Source organism: Sylvia atricapilla, chromosome Z, assembly GCF_009819655.1.
Source record: "Sylvia atricapilla isolate bSylAtr1 chromosome Z, bSylAtr1.pri, whole genome shotgun sequence".
Taxonomy (NCBI): domain Eukaryota; kingdom Metazoa; phylum Chordata; class Aves; order Passeriformes; family Sylviidae; genus Sylvia; species Sylvia atricapilla.
This window is the reverse complement of record NC_089174.1, coordinates 50,701,976-50,715,406: the sequence shown is the minus strand read 5'-3', so window position 1 is coordinate 50,715,406 and position 13,431 is coordinate 50,701,976. Positions and strand designations below refer to the sequence as shown.

Below are 13,431 nucleotides of genomic sequence, written 5' to 3'. Positions count from 1 at the left end.
AGCGCTTTGAGATAGAGACTCTCCTATCTATTCCAACCTAAATGGTTCTTTGATTCTGTATGTCTTCAGGCTTTTACCCATAGTGGTTTTTTAGGCTAAAAACAAATACTGTTTGGCAGTCAGCATGAAATGCATGATGATGCAGTGATCCCAAAAAACCATGAAAATGAAAAGAATACAGCATCCAAGTATTTTATTGCCTTTTAACATTAAAAGGTGATGTAGTTTAATTAATAAATTACATATATTCCCTCCTGGTATTTTTAGGCCTTCTTTGTCTTCCTGATTGTGCTCAGCTTAATTAGGATTTTGTTTCTCTATTTTTTTCCATTTCTGTACCTTTGCTGGTTTACTTCCTCATTTTATTACACATGATACTGAATTAATTTAGTTACTCTTTTGACTTGTCAGTTCATCTGTTTCTATTTTCTAGTCTCTAATTTGTCTTTCTTTGCTCCATGTATACAGACAAGCTGTTTGTTCTGGTCTTGTGTTACCAGGAAAACTACTCAGGCTTCATGTGTGTTCCTTCCCCTTCATCTCAGTTATCTGTCCTTTCCCAAAACACAATCAGCTTGCAAGTAAGTAATGTGAAGTTACTCAGTGCACAGTATGTGACCTTGGATATGGTGGAAGCTGTAGTGCAAAACTTAGTTTCTGTGGAGGAAACTTACTGAACTCGAACATAGGTGATATGCTCTTTTTTTTTTTATTTCTGTCAGTGCTAGAAACCTTTTTTGTGCGTAAAAAAACTGGTAGAGAAACTGAGTGCCTCTTTCTTTTAATTGTCATTAGTTTGAAAGTCTGTCACAGAAGATTCTCTTTCTATATAATTTTCTTCTACTTTGTACAGCCCTGCTTGTAAATGGACAATGGCTTTCTAAAATAGAAAACAAATGTATGAAAGTAAAATTAAGTGCTTTAAAAGTGTGAAAGTAACTTGAAAATAACTTCACTGCTGAATCTTTCCTGCAGTGCTCTATAATGTACTATCTGTAGGAAAATCAGTTTACTCATGGTAATTTTTTTCTTGCCATCATGTAAAATAAGTTTTAACTGTATGTGTGTATATTTATATGTATGTACAGTAATGGGACTTCTATGTAAATAAAAAGGTCACTCTGTCTATACTGTTCATCTGTAGCCTCTGCTTTAGGTAACTTGTTTTTTGTGTATAATAGTTGGTCTCTGTAAGGCTGAGGATTGGACAATAAATGCAGTATTTGATGTTAAATACTTAAGGAACAACATTATAATTCATTAGGAATTTTTTTTTTTGTGAACTTTATTTTGGACGTATAGGGTTCATCTATTTTGTGTACAAAATTGATGTTTTTAGTGCATGTGTTTAACAAGTGTAGCCTAATTTGTTGTGAAGGATGTTATGTTCTCTCAGAGGAGCAATTTATCATGGTACTGGTTGCCTTTTCAGTGTGTACCTTAAAATACAAGGAGAGCAACTCAGAACACACACACAGAGTGCAGTGTCTCAGCAGGGTCCAGGGTTCTCATAGCATGCTATCTAAAGACTAGATTTGAACTGTCCTAGACTGAAAAGTGTTAGTCATTCAATTTTGAGCCAAATGGTGAAATTTAAAACTGTAGACTTTTCAAAGGTGGTAACTTGTTTAATAACCAGTATTTTGTAAAGCACAGAGGGTGCATGAATTTAATTATTGATTAAATTCAGGAGTTGTATTTGCTTCATAGGTTTTCTTCTCAAAATCATGTTTCCTGCATAGCTGGTTGTATGTTTTACTGTTGTATCTCTTCACAGTGTACCCCAATCAGGGAAAAATAATTTTTTTTTTTACCAACTAACTTGTGTGTTCCATTGAGAGGTGGAAGAAATAAAGAATATTAGAGGATACATCATAGTGAAGTAAAGCTGAAGGGAAAAGTTCGTGTTGTGTGACTGATGTGATATTTAGGTGAAGGAATGAGCAAGGGGAAGAACTTGTCCTTGTCCATGTATACTGAAAAGATGAAGCATTAATTTCAACAAAAGATGCATGTTTTCTGGATATGAGGAGAATGTAAACAAAACTAGGGGTTTATTGCTGCTGTGCTATCTCCTGGGTCTGCCAACAGGCTGAGGTTATGACTTTCCCCTCATTTATGCAACTAGTGTGTCAATACAGAAGATTTCTCTAAAGAATAATCTTTACAGGGGCTAGTTTATTACTGATTTTTTTTCAAAAGATGAAGTAAAGTGGGCCCAAGAAAAAATAACCACTGTATGAGAGAGTTTCTTAGTGTGAGAAACTGATAAGAAACTTTGCTAAGGAAGCAGAGAGGAAACCAAATACACGAGACAGAAAGGAGAAGAACTGTGGAGTTCATAGGTGTGACTGTGTTTTCCTTGAAAAAAACACTACTCTCCCAGAAAGCATTGAGTAGTAATTAAAAATTCAACTTGTGAATAGAAATATTGAATCTATTATTGATCTTGAGGCAAATCTTTCACCTGCTAGAACAAGAGCTTATTAAACTCATAGTTCGTGATACACATCATCAAACAGACTTCTATTATTTTCCAACTTCTTTACTTTTAAGCGTGCAATTCTTAGAGCTTTTAGTCCTAAATTTAAGTGATTGTTTGTGCAGATGAATTTTCCTTTTTTAAAAGAAGTAAAAATTCTTTTGGATGAAATCTTTAATTGTGAAGCAGAAAATTCGGTAGTCAAAAACCATACAGTCAAGAACACGTGTCAAATTGAGACTGGAAAGATTTTTTTGAAACTGTTTCGAAGGCTCTGAAAATTTGTACGTTAGATAAAGTAGTTTCATGCTTTTAAGTTAAGTGATTAATCAGTTAAGAGTCAAATTTTTTTCGTATCTTCCTCTGAATCTGTGATGGCTTTTGGATACATGGGAAGTTAGTTACCTTGTCCAAAATATTATTTTTTTAAACTAAGCTTTGTATATTTAGTTCTGCAAAACAATAGGAATCAAAATAACAAAAGTAGATGTCTTTTATGCTGCAAGGTAGAGCTGCTGATAAACACTGTATCCTGGGTTTTTTCTGTTTTCAGAAGGAACTAGAGTTAAAAATGAATGTTAAAAGGGATGCTTCAGATAGCAATTTTCTAGAAATTTTGACTGCTATTATGATCCAGCTAGTTGTTTTCTTTCTTCATGCTGTGCAAGTTCAACTATTTCCTTTGTAAGGGGAAAGAATATAATCCACAGTTCATCACAGTTTTACTTTCATCACAATGTTTCTTTCTTTAAGCTATTTGCCATTACCTTTGTTTAATTTGCTAACATCTTTCAATCTTTTTTTCAATTTTTTTAAAATACTTGTTATTACATAGCATAACTGTTGTTACAGATCTCTTAGCTGTTGATTTAAATGGAAGCATAGGCTTTCACACACACACTAGTTATTTCATTAAAACCCCTCCTGGGTTTTGCCATTACCATGTTGTTTGGCATTAGTGTCATGGTATTGTTCTGTTTCTTTCAGCTCTACTTCTTTCTTGATTTAACCTTTAACAATAAATTAAACCAGATTGTCGAGTTATGGCACTTTATAAGGCTGTGTCAATTTTTTTCTGACCAAGTTCAAGAGAGACAGCTTACTGGTGGTTTATTTGGGATCCTGGATGTTTAGAGCATGACTTGTGCATAATAAAGAATAAAGTGGTGCAAAAGTCTACACAGTGTGGCCTTGTATAGATACATTTGTGACTTTAAGTGAAAAACCTTTAAATTTAAAGCCAAGTATCTTCATCTGTGCAGCACTTCATTCTGTGTAGTGTTTATTTACAGATATGTTCCCATATTCACTTGCTTATTAAGAATTAGAATGAAGACTTTTAGTAAGGATTGTGTTGAGTATTCTAATGATAATTTGAAAAAGATATATATGTGAAAGGAATATATTGCAGTAACTTAAGGAATTTTCTTCACAAAAAACCTGTTAACTCCTCAGGAAAACTTAATCTTCACATATTTAAGGCTTAAGCTAGTTAAGAAGCATAGACATCAATCTTTGTTTTTAGTAAAGTTTCTATTTATACTGTCAGAAAACAATATTATTATAAATTGTAAATGAGTGATGATATCACAAATGAAAGCAGTCATCTTTGATGACAGTTTCAAAGAAAGCTCTGCCTCTGTGTCATGAAGTCTGCTGGATCTCTGGAGTATTCAAAGTGGTATATGGCTTATTGTACTTTTGGATGAGCATAAAGCCTACACTAAGTAGAGGCATTTCTGACTTTAGGTATTAAAATGCATGTTTTATATTTATTAAAATTTAGATTGCCACTCTTCATTTTACAGCTCTTGATAATTATATGCTCAACGTTGCTTTTGCATATTTTGCATGCTCAAGGGAAAAATATTATGTTCTTGCCCTGTATCGGGCATAAATGCAAAGTACATAATGTTTTTCTCCTAACATTTTAATTACTGTTACATAACTCTTTGAAAGTGTGCAGTTCCTTGTTACCAGTACAGGAGGGAGCTTCAGTAGTTCACAACAGAGGCAGTGGAGTAAACTGTGTTGCTGGCAGAGCCAGTGAGCATTCAAGCCTACGGAAGAGCAGCTATCAGTACTAAGACTGCTTCTAGAGTGACTGGCTATCAGCAGCTGGAACCTGTGTTTGGGGTGATCATAGAGGAGGAAAAAAGGCTTACTTATTTGTGATCATTGCCTTTAATTTCCTTCTTCTTCAGCTTACTGAAATAATCGGCTTCATATCTGTAAGCCCAGTTTATTTTTAATACAAATATATGGTTTTGAAGTTCCCCGTAGTTTGACTCTGCTTTCATTGAAATCTTTTTACTTTGGCGCCAACAGCATTGTACTTCACATTAAATCCCCATTTTGAAAGTAGGAGCTGCATCTCCTTTGCAAACATAAAAGTGAAAGAAAGAGTAAATGAATATAGCAATTATCTAGAGACATGCTGCAGAAGTAGAAGATAATGGAAATTTTCACTCTTTTCATCACCCTTAGCTTTTGTTTTCACAGTCAGATTCTGTAAAAATTAATGAAGTATGCAGTAGAAGAGTTAGTTCATATCTAAGAGGTTTTATATATATATCAGTTTATCACTGGTATAGCTTGAAGTTGTCATGTTTTGAAATTTGTCCTTTTAGGGCAAATTTCAAATAAATAATTTGTTTTGCCATTCAGAATCTTGTAGAAAAATGTACATTTTTAATTTACATGCATGAAGAGACGTTCTTTTTGAAAGAATTGTTTTCCCTCAAAATTGCTCATGCTCTTTTATCATAATGAAACCTATGATCATATTTTTCCATATTGTTGACTTAAAAATAATAGCATAGAAAGATGACTAGCTAAATTTTAGGAAAATCATCAATAGAGATATAAGTTTCTCTGGAATTATCTAATTTCTAATTAATTGAACTGTACTGAAGAATTTGTGGCTTCTAGAATATCAGAGAGGAAGAAAATACTGCAGTTGTAAGCTGAGGGAAGGGTAATAAGGGTGTTACTTATAGCTTTTCTAAAAATTAAAAGATGAATAGATGCCTGCCATAGTTCTAACACATGGACATGTTCTAAAGAAGAATTTTGCAGTACTAGACTTACCCTTCTGTTTCCAACTATATGTGACTGACAAGGATTTTAGAAACCCAGATTTGCTGACTTTCAGATGTTTGTTTTATGTTTTAGCTATGAATGCAGTGGGTTTTATCCTGGAATTGCAGAATCATTAGCATAAATTACTATCAATTTTAAAGATTGTGGAATAGCTGAAGTAGTTTCAAGGCAGGCACCTGTTACTGTAGTCAGTTGTGTAATATGCCTAAGTCAGGGAAATTGATCTGGTAGGTACAGACGAATACTTTGTTTTATTAATCTATCACTGAGTGCCACACTTTGTGGTGGCCTCTTACTGGGCTGTTTACTCTGCGCTGTAGATGTTACCTGTTTTTAAAGAAATGTCCAAAAGAAAACTAAGCTTTCTAAGCAGTTTCTAGTTCTAACTCAATAGTAGAAGGAAAGAATAAACTTAATCTAGCTGTAGCTATTCTGTTGCTCTTGCCTTACTGGTCACCAAGTAATAATCTCCAAAAAATGCAAAAATGCTGCCTTGAACTAGGAGAGGTGCAAAGTCTTATGGTGTAAAAAAAGGAGTCTTAAGATGTTAGGAGATTAGTAATGTGTTGGGAATCATGGAATGAGTGGAGGAATAGAGGAGGATGTTGCAGCCTTGGTTTGATAGCTGTTCTTGTTTTGAATAATTCCATTTACTTCGCTTACCACGGTCTGAAAGACAGAGTATTCACTATATATTTGGTACAATCCTGGCGCTCAGGTGCTGCTTTCTGTGAGGGAAGCTTTTTGCTGGAAGTAGTGTTTATCAGGGAAGGGTTAGGCAGTGTGGTTACTAGTGTTGCCTGCCTGTTCAGTTCCACTGTGTGGCCTCACAGGGAAATGGAGCAAGCAACTCTCTGAGGTTATGAAATATTTTCATAATATCTCTTTCATGTCTATGTGAGAAAGAAAGAGATTGAACAAACTGTCTTTACAGACTGAAATTTTGTAATTTCTTTTGTAATTTCTTTTATCTCATATGATATATGAGAAGAATTGTGAAACAGTGAAAAAGTTAATGTCATCTTTTTCATTAATCCAGAATATCTCCAACTTACACATTTTGTACTTCAACTTGAACAACTGCCATGGTGTCAATTTATCTTTGCGATCTTCTAGAATGTTTTTGCATTTGGTTTGTTTTTGCTTTCAGTCAGTGACTGAGAAGGCCTATCATTTATAAGCTGGCTAAATAAGGAGGTGGTGAAAAGCATCTTTTTAGTATTATTGTCTTGAGAAATACTGTGGTCAGCCACTTGCAAAAACGATGATATCCCTAGCAGTTTTCATATCGTACCTCCTTCCAAGGGGCATGCTGTAGTCAGTAAGTGTGCTGTAATTGTATGGGTGGGTATATAACTTAGTATTGATACAGAAAGTTAAAAATTGGAGTAGTGTTTCAGTGGAGCATTCAGATAATACCTGAAGATTTTGCTTCTGCTTTTTGTTAAGATTCTGAATTCTTCTGTTAGAAACTAAGTTTTATAGTCAGGGCTCTAGAGTTAACAAGCCTAGGCCTGGCCATTTATTCTACAGTGTCTTGATTTAATGTTTAATTGTTTTGTTTTTTAATGCAAAAATACTTAAAAGTATATCTGCTTGAAAATACTCCTTGTATCAGGTTGAAGATATGAAGTGAGTTATACATTTGAAATTATGATGGTTCCCTGTATTGTAAGCAGCCCAATGGTTTGTTGATCTTTTATTAAACCAAGTAAAACAGTTGCTTAGGTGATGAGCTTGGGGTTTAAAGAGTTCTTTTGTGTTTTGGCTGCTGTAGTGGTTTAATGGTTGCCAGTGTAATGTCTCAATCTAGGGAAGTGTCTTAGCACATAGTGGCTGAATGATGTGTCAGTTTTAAGTACAGGCACATGTCATGGATGGAGGTTGTAATTTTGATGTAATTTTTCTCCTTTTGAAGCTGGTTTAGTCCAATGTTATGGAGCAGCAATTCATGGTGTACTGCAGTGAGCTACAGTTTCATTTTTACATATACAGGCCAGTTACACAGAAAGTTGTAACACAGGTCACTGCAGCCATGTGAATTGTGTTTCTTTGTGTGTGTACTAAAAGTGGAAGAGGTTGGAAAATATTTTCCTCTGAAAATGAGTTTTGTTTTTAATACCAGCATATATAATGCTAAAGATGAAATTGTAAGAATACATGTTGAACATGGTAATACACCATATTTTTTCACAGCCTTCTGGAAATATACAGAGATTTCTTTTGTTGAATAAATGCTAAGTTAAAAACCAAATTAAAGCCCCACAACAGGAGTTGCATCAGTGGCGGCTTTTCTTCCTGCCCTCCAGTAAATAAAAGGAAGGCTTGTTGTAATAAAGGACTGTCATTAATACTTTCTACTACATCTGCACATACAGCTTTTGTTTAATTATCATGATATGCATTTTACAATCAAAATACGCTCTTTAGGTGCCATACCTCAGTCCTGGTATACTACATGTACTGCTGATATATGAAAATTAATATCAGTATTGCATGTTTATTACATTCTAGTATCTGTGCAAGTACAGTGTGATATACATGAAACGTAGTAACCATTTAATTGACATTTCTTTAAAATACAGGGTTTATATTCTTTAGTTCCCTTAATATAAAAATGATTTTGCCATTTGCCACAATTAAATGTTGTATTTAAATATACTGTTAAGATGCAGTTTCATGGTTAAAAATAGGTCTCTACTGTTGCCAGAGAGAAATGAACACACTCATGTTTTCTTCCATTCCATGCTAACATCTGTGCTCCTTCATAACAGCTAAATTTGGTTGAAAAGGTTTTTAAGCACCCTAGCCTAGTCACAGTCTTCTGTTGTGAATGACTTTCCCACACTAGGGAAGCAGCAGGAGCACATGATTAACAGGGATGAAGAGAACCTAATTGCTCCTTGAAGCACAGACCCCACATAAGCCAGTACTCTGAGCAGTGTTTTTGCAGCCAATGCAAGCCAGCATGATGGCTTATCCTTACCCTTTCTTTGCAGTGGATCCTGCTACTTCTCAGCCTCTCTTTCAGCTGAATGACTAATCTAACTCATCTTAGAATGCTGACAGACTGGAGAATGGATTAATGTCATAGGAAAACTCTTGGGCACTCTTGATGCAAGTTCATGCACATGTGGGAATACTGGACCAAGAGCAATGGGAAGTTCTCCTTCCACCAAAGTGATTAGGAGCTGTTTGGATCAACTTATTCCATCTTCTAGAATCACTCCCTTGGTTGGTTTTTTTGTTTTGTTTTTTTGTTTGTTTGTTTTTTGTTTTTTTGGTTTTTTTTTCCATTAAAATGCTTTTATGGAAGAGTGTGGTGAAAGTTTCAGGAAACTTAACTGCCTTTCAGAGGTGGTTGGTACCTTATTTCTTGTTGGTGTTTTGATGCTGATGCTTGGTTGGAACTAGTACAGCAGTCTTTATGTTTATACAGATGTAATTGGAGATAGATGCTCTTTTTTGAATGAAAGACCTGTAGTACTCAAACTCTTTTCTGTCAGTAGTTAGAGCCTCAAACTGTTAACACTCTTAAAGCAAATACTCCGATCTTTGTCCTAAGAATTTGATGGTAGGTCATATGTATTTTTAAAAAAATGTACTAAAAACCAGGATTTTTTTTACATCTGCCATGAGTATGTTTAAATATGTCTCAAATTAGTTTTGCTCAAGGTCCTCTATGTCCTGTTGCAAATGCAGACTTTGCCTATGTGGCTGTGCATTTGTGGAAGTGTTGTATTGCAGATCCAGAGCCTGCAGCCAGCTCATTTCTTGTCTTAAGCATTTGTTATTCTTGGTCTTTTAAAAAGTGAACTGTAATGGGATAGATATAAATATGAAGTGTAACACAGCTGAATTTGCTGATTTTTTGAGACATAGGAACAAATTATGTTGTTGGCATTTTTTTTCCTGAAAAATAAGTTCCTGGCAATTGTGAGTAATGTGTATAGGCAGTGGGTGTTCTTGGGAAGAACAAGTAAAGGGAATTGTTACACTTTTATATTGAGCGTTCTCAGTAACAACTTTTATTAGTCTTTTATTGTCTTTTATTTCTTAGAGTGGTCCTGACAAGCTTCTTCTGGTGTCAGTAACAGACCTTTTACCATGAGCAATTCTACTCCAGCTACAGGTATACATTAAAAAAAAAAAATCAAAGTTCTTCAAATGTTCTTTGTGTTGTTTCTTTTTCTTTGTTGTTTTGTGTGTTTGTGTTGAGGAAGATGCAGTAAGTGTATATGTTTACCTGTAGCTTTAGATCAGACAAGAAGTTGAAAATGAGAGAAAGCTGGCTAATGCTTTTGCTAGTATTACTTCCAGCACTAGGTGTACAGGGAGTGTTAATGACCAATTGTTGCATGAATTAACTTTATGTGAAATAAATTTACTAAATCAGGACATAGGCAACTGCCTGTCAGCCGTGGGTTTCCAAATAGTTCATGTTATCTGAGGGCCAAGGACAGAGCAAATCACCTTTTTAGTAAGTGTCTAAGATTTGCTATATTTTCAGTGGGGAAGAAGGAGTCTGAGGAGCTGAAGATTTTTCTTTCTGATTTCTTTGACTTGCATGTGTCATGTTGTTTATACTTCTGCTGATCAATTAAATATGATGTCCAAATTTTTCTGCTTGGCTTGAAATAGCATTAGCTTATAGCTTAGCAGTGTAATAACTGAAGTATATATTATTAATTAACAGTGCAATGACTGATGCTTCCCACTAGTATCCAAGTTGTCTAAATGATATAGAGGGTTTGGGGATATATTAGTAGGTATTTTCATTAAAAAATCATATAAGTCTAAAATTAAATATATTCACCATTGAAATACATCTTTTTACCTAATACAGCTGCTTCAGCACTTGTTTTTTGTTGTTATGTTTGGGGTTTTATTATTTTTTTGTCTGGTGGGTCACACATCTAAAATGTGTACCTCTCTACCTCAGGCTACTCAAGGAATACATTTGTACAAGTCATGAATTGTGATTGTAATGAACTTCCCTTTGTACATCAGGAACCAATTTTCACTTGGTTCATAAGGCTTCTCTTGGTCTGTCTGAAAGCATTTTTTTACTTTTACTCAATTGAGTCTACAGTTCAGAAAGGTGATCATCTTTGGCATGCTTTAAAGAATTGTTGAATCAATTTTTAAATTTAGATTCTGGAAGATACAGATGGTTATCACTCTGCATCAAAATTAGTATCAAACCACAGCTGGAGAAAGAAGCATGGTTTAAAAAACTATGAAGTTTTATATTTGAGTTTCTAAAGTTTCTTAAGAAAGGAGGCACTTCAGTAGTTTGCCACTTGGCTCCATTTTGTCACCTCTGACAATGTGTCAGAACCCAGAAGATACTGCTTCTGCAAGAGTCTCTTATATTAAACTAAAAGCAAAATTAATACTAGGCTTCATTTTATGCTTTCTTTAGTCAAGCATTCCATGAGTTAGTATAAGTCAGGAACATCTTGTCCATTTTGAACCTGAAAAGTAACCAAATAGTTTGTTAGAGTTTATATGTCCTGTCATGGTCCAGTACTAATATGTGTTTAAATGGTTGTGTCTGTCTTAAAGTTCACATTTTTCAGAATGCATACAGAGTACATTTAAAGCAATTTAAAATTTTTCGATGGAAAAACCAATGCATACCAGACTTTTCAGTTTTGCAGGTGGGAGAATTGTTAAGTGTGGTACACTTGGGGCTTTGATCATCCAACCTGAAATTTTACAGGCTTCCACTAATAAAAACACTCTCTGTAAACACCCTTATGCACAATGACTTGTGTGAACCAGTTCTTGGCCTTATGCAAAATCTGAAATTTCTTATAAAGCTCATACAGAAATTTCTTCCCAATCCTTTGTGTTTCTCCTTGGAAGGCTAAATGCAACAGATTAGCCGTTAAGGCTGTCTCTCTTGCCTCCATTGCAACTGCTTCTAGAACAATATACTTGTTCCAGATGTGGTGTTCTGCTTAAAAATACTCTCAAGGATACTGAGTAATGTTCTTGAAATGTCATTGATCACTTACCAATCCAAATCAGTCACTTACAGGATCCAAACAGGCATGTGTTCAAAAAAGCACCCACTTGTAGTATGTTGAAATGGAACACTTAAGAGTTTGTATGGATTTCATGCTGTCTTTTTCAGAGACTTTTTAAAACATAAAATCGTTTAGAACATCAAGCTTTCTTTAATAAAGTAAAAACAAACCCCAAACACTGAGTTAGCAACTCAGTCACAGAAAGATAAGTTGGTGATAAGAGGAAAACTAATGTATTACCTCCCAATTATGACTTTCCCCTCTTCTGTGCGACTGACGTTTTGTAAATATCTTATGTAGGCATTTGGGGAGACGTTACTGGCCTCCCATTAAAAAAACCAAAACAATGGCAAACCAAAACAAAATCTCCAGAAAATAAACAAGTCCAAAGCAAAGCCAAACATACCCCACCCTCCCCTTACTATCAAGATTTGGAATAGCGGATGATACCTATTTATGCTGTCCCTTTGTTAGATGTGAAATATCCTTTCTTGAGGTTCAAAGTTCTGTTCCTAAGTCAATGTCAGTGCTGAAGCAGCAGTTTCTCTCCTTTAGGTTTGATATGTACACTGTGCAATGGCTTTGTCTTGTTTGCTTGTCTGTCTCGCTCCCTAAAATATTTTAGATAATGAGAAGAAAAAAGGTAAAGGAAACAGAGCACCATATTCCCCTTCACGTGTCCTTCATATTCGTCAAATTCCAAGTGGTGTTACCGGAGCAGAAGTTGTTTCGTTAGGTCTCCCTTTTGGCAAAGTAACCAATATCTTGATGCTAAGAGGAAAAGGTCAGGTATGTAGTTTTCAATGTTTTAATAACAAGAGCAAGACTGAAGATGTGGTTCATGTTATGATAATTTTGATCTTGTGCTTGAGTGAAATAATTGCAACAATGTCGAAATATTTCACTGATAGTGGAAGACTTTCATATTTGTAAATGGGAAAGAATGTTTTGAAATTTATTTTAAGTTCTTAATATGTTTTTGGATTAAATAATGAACTAGAAATATGTTAATAATATAGCTAAACATTATGTCCACTTTATGTGAGAACATAGAGGTGATAAAGAACTACATTGTCAGTATTGACATACATCTTAAAAAAACCTGCCTGCTTAAATTATCAACGTGCGTGTTAATTTTTTGACGTCTGTTTAATCCTATTAGATGTGGCAGAGTAGTTTCTGTCATAAAGAAATACAGAAATCATAAAAATAATAAGCATTCATTCAAAAAATTGTCTGGAACACTGAGCTGGATTAATACAATGAATAAACTGATGGATATTTCATGTTCTGTTCCAGCTTTTACAATCAGTATGCATATCAGCTACCTAGGTAATAATGCTTGATTTCAGGAATTTAATGAATTGAGTAGCAGTATGTTACTATTAGCAGCATTGCTTCCCATATGTCCTACTTATTCCACCTCTTCTTAAATGACATAGTGTACTTACAATGTAAAACTTTCTAAGAAAAGCTGCAAATTGAATAAAACAGCACCAAAAACATGCACACACAAATGCATTTTAATGCTGAGCAAATCAGTATTGTATGTTCACATAATCTTTTTCTAGTCAGAGTGGAATTGGGGAAAAATTTTGGTTTTTCTCTCTTGCAAATAAAACCAGCATTGAAATCAGCTATGTATTGTTTGCAGGCATTTTTGGAAATGGCTTCTATAGATGCTGCTGTTTCTATGGTGAACTACTACACCCCTGCTGCACCTCACCTCCACAATCAGCCAGTTTATATTCAGTATTCCAATTACAAGGAACTTAGGACTGACAATCAACATAATCAGGCTGTAAGTACAAT

The 13,431-nt window shown here is 34.7% G+C and overlaps 1 protein-coding gene across 6 annotated transcripts in view; it reads left to right on the top strand.

Annotated features, from left to right (window-relative positions):
• PTBP3 (polypyrimidine tract binding protein 3) overlaps window positions 1-13,431 on the top strand; it is a 38,173-nt gene that overhangs the window by 4,691 nt on the left and 20,051 nt on the right. For 2 of the 6 annotated variants that reach the window (XM_066339418.1, XM_066339415.1), the window contains exons 3-5: window positions 9,645-9,716; window positions 12,245-12,408; window positions 13,274-13,420. In XM_066339418.1, the coding sequence (XP_066195515.1) occupies window positions 9,692-9,716; window positions 12,245-12,408; window positions 13,274-13,420 (336 nt within the window). In that variant the 5' untranslated portion in view covers window positions 9,645-9,691. Of the gene's footprint in view, window positions 1-500; window positions 582-8,678; window positions 8,819-9,644; window positions 9,717-12,244; window positions 12,409-13,273; window positions 13,421-13,431 lie in introns of those variants that run through there. The other 4 variants (XM_066339416.1, XM_066339417.1, XM_066339419.1 and 1 more) reach the window with 4 other exon arrangements.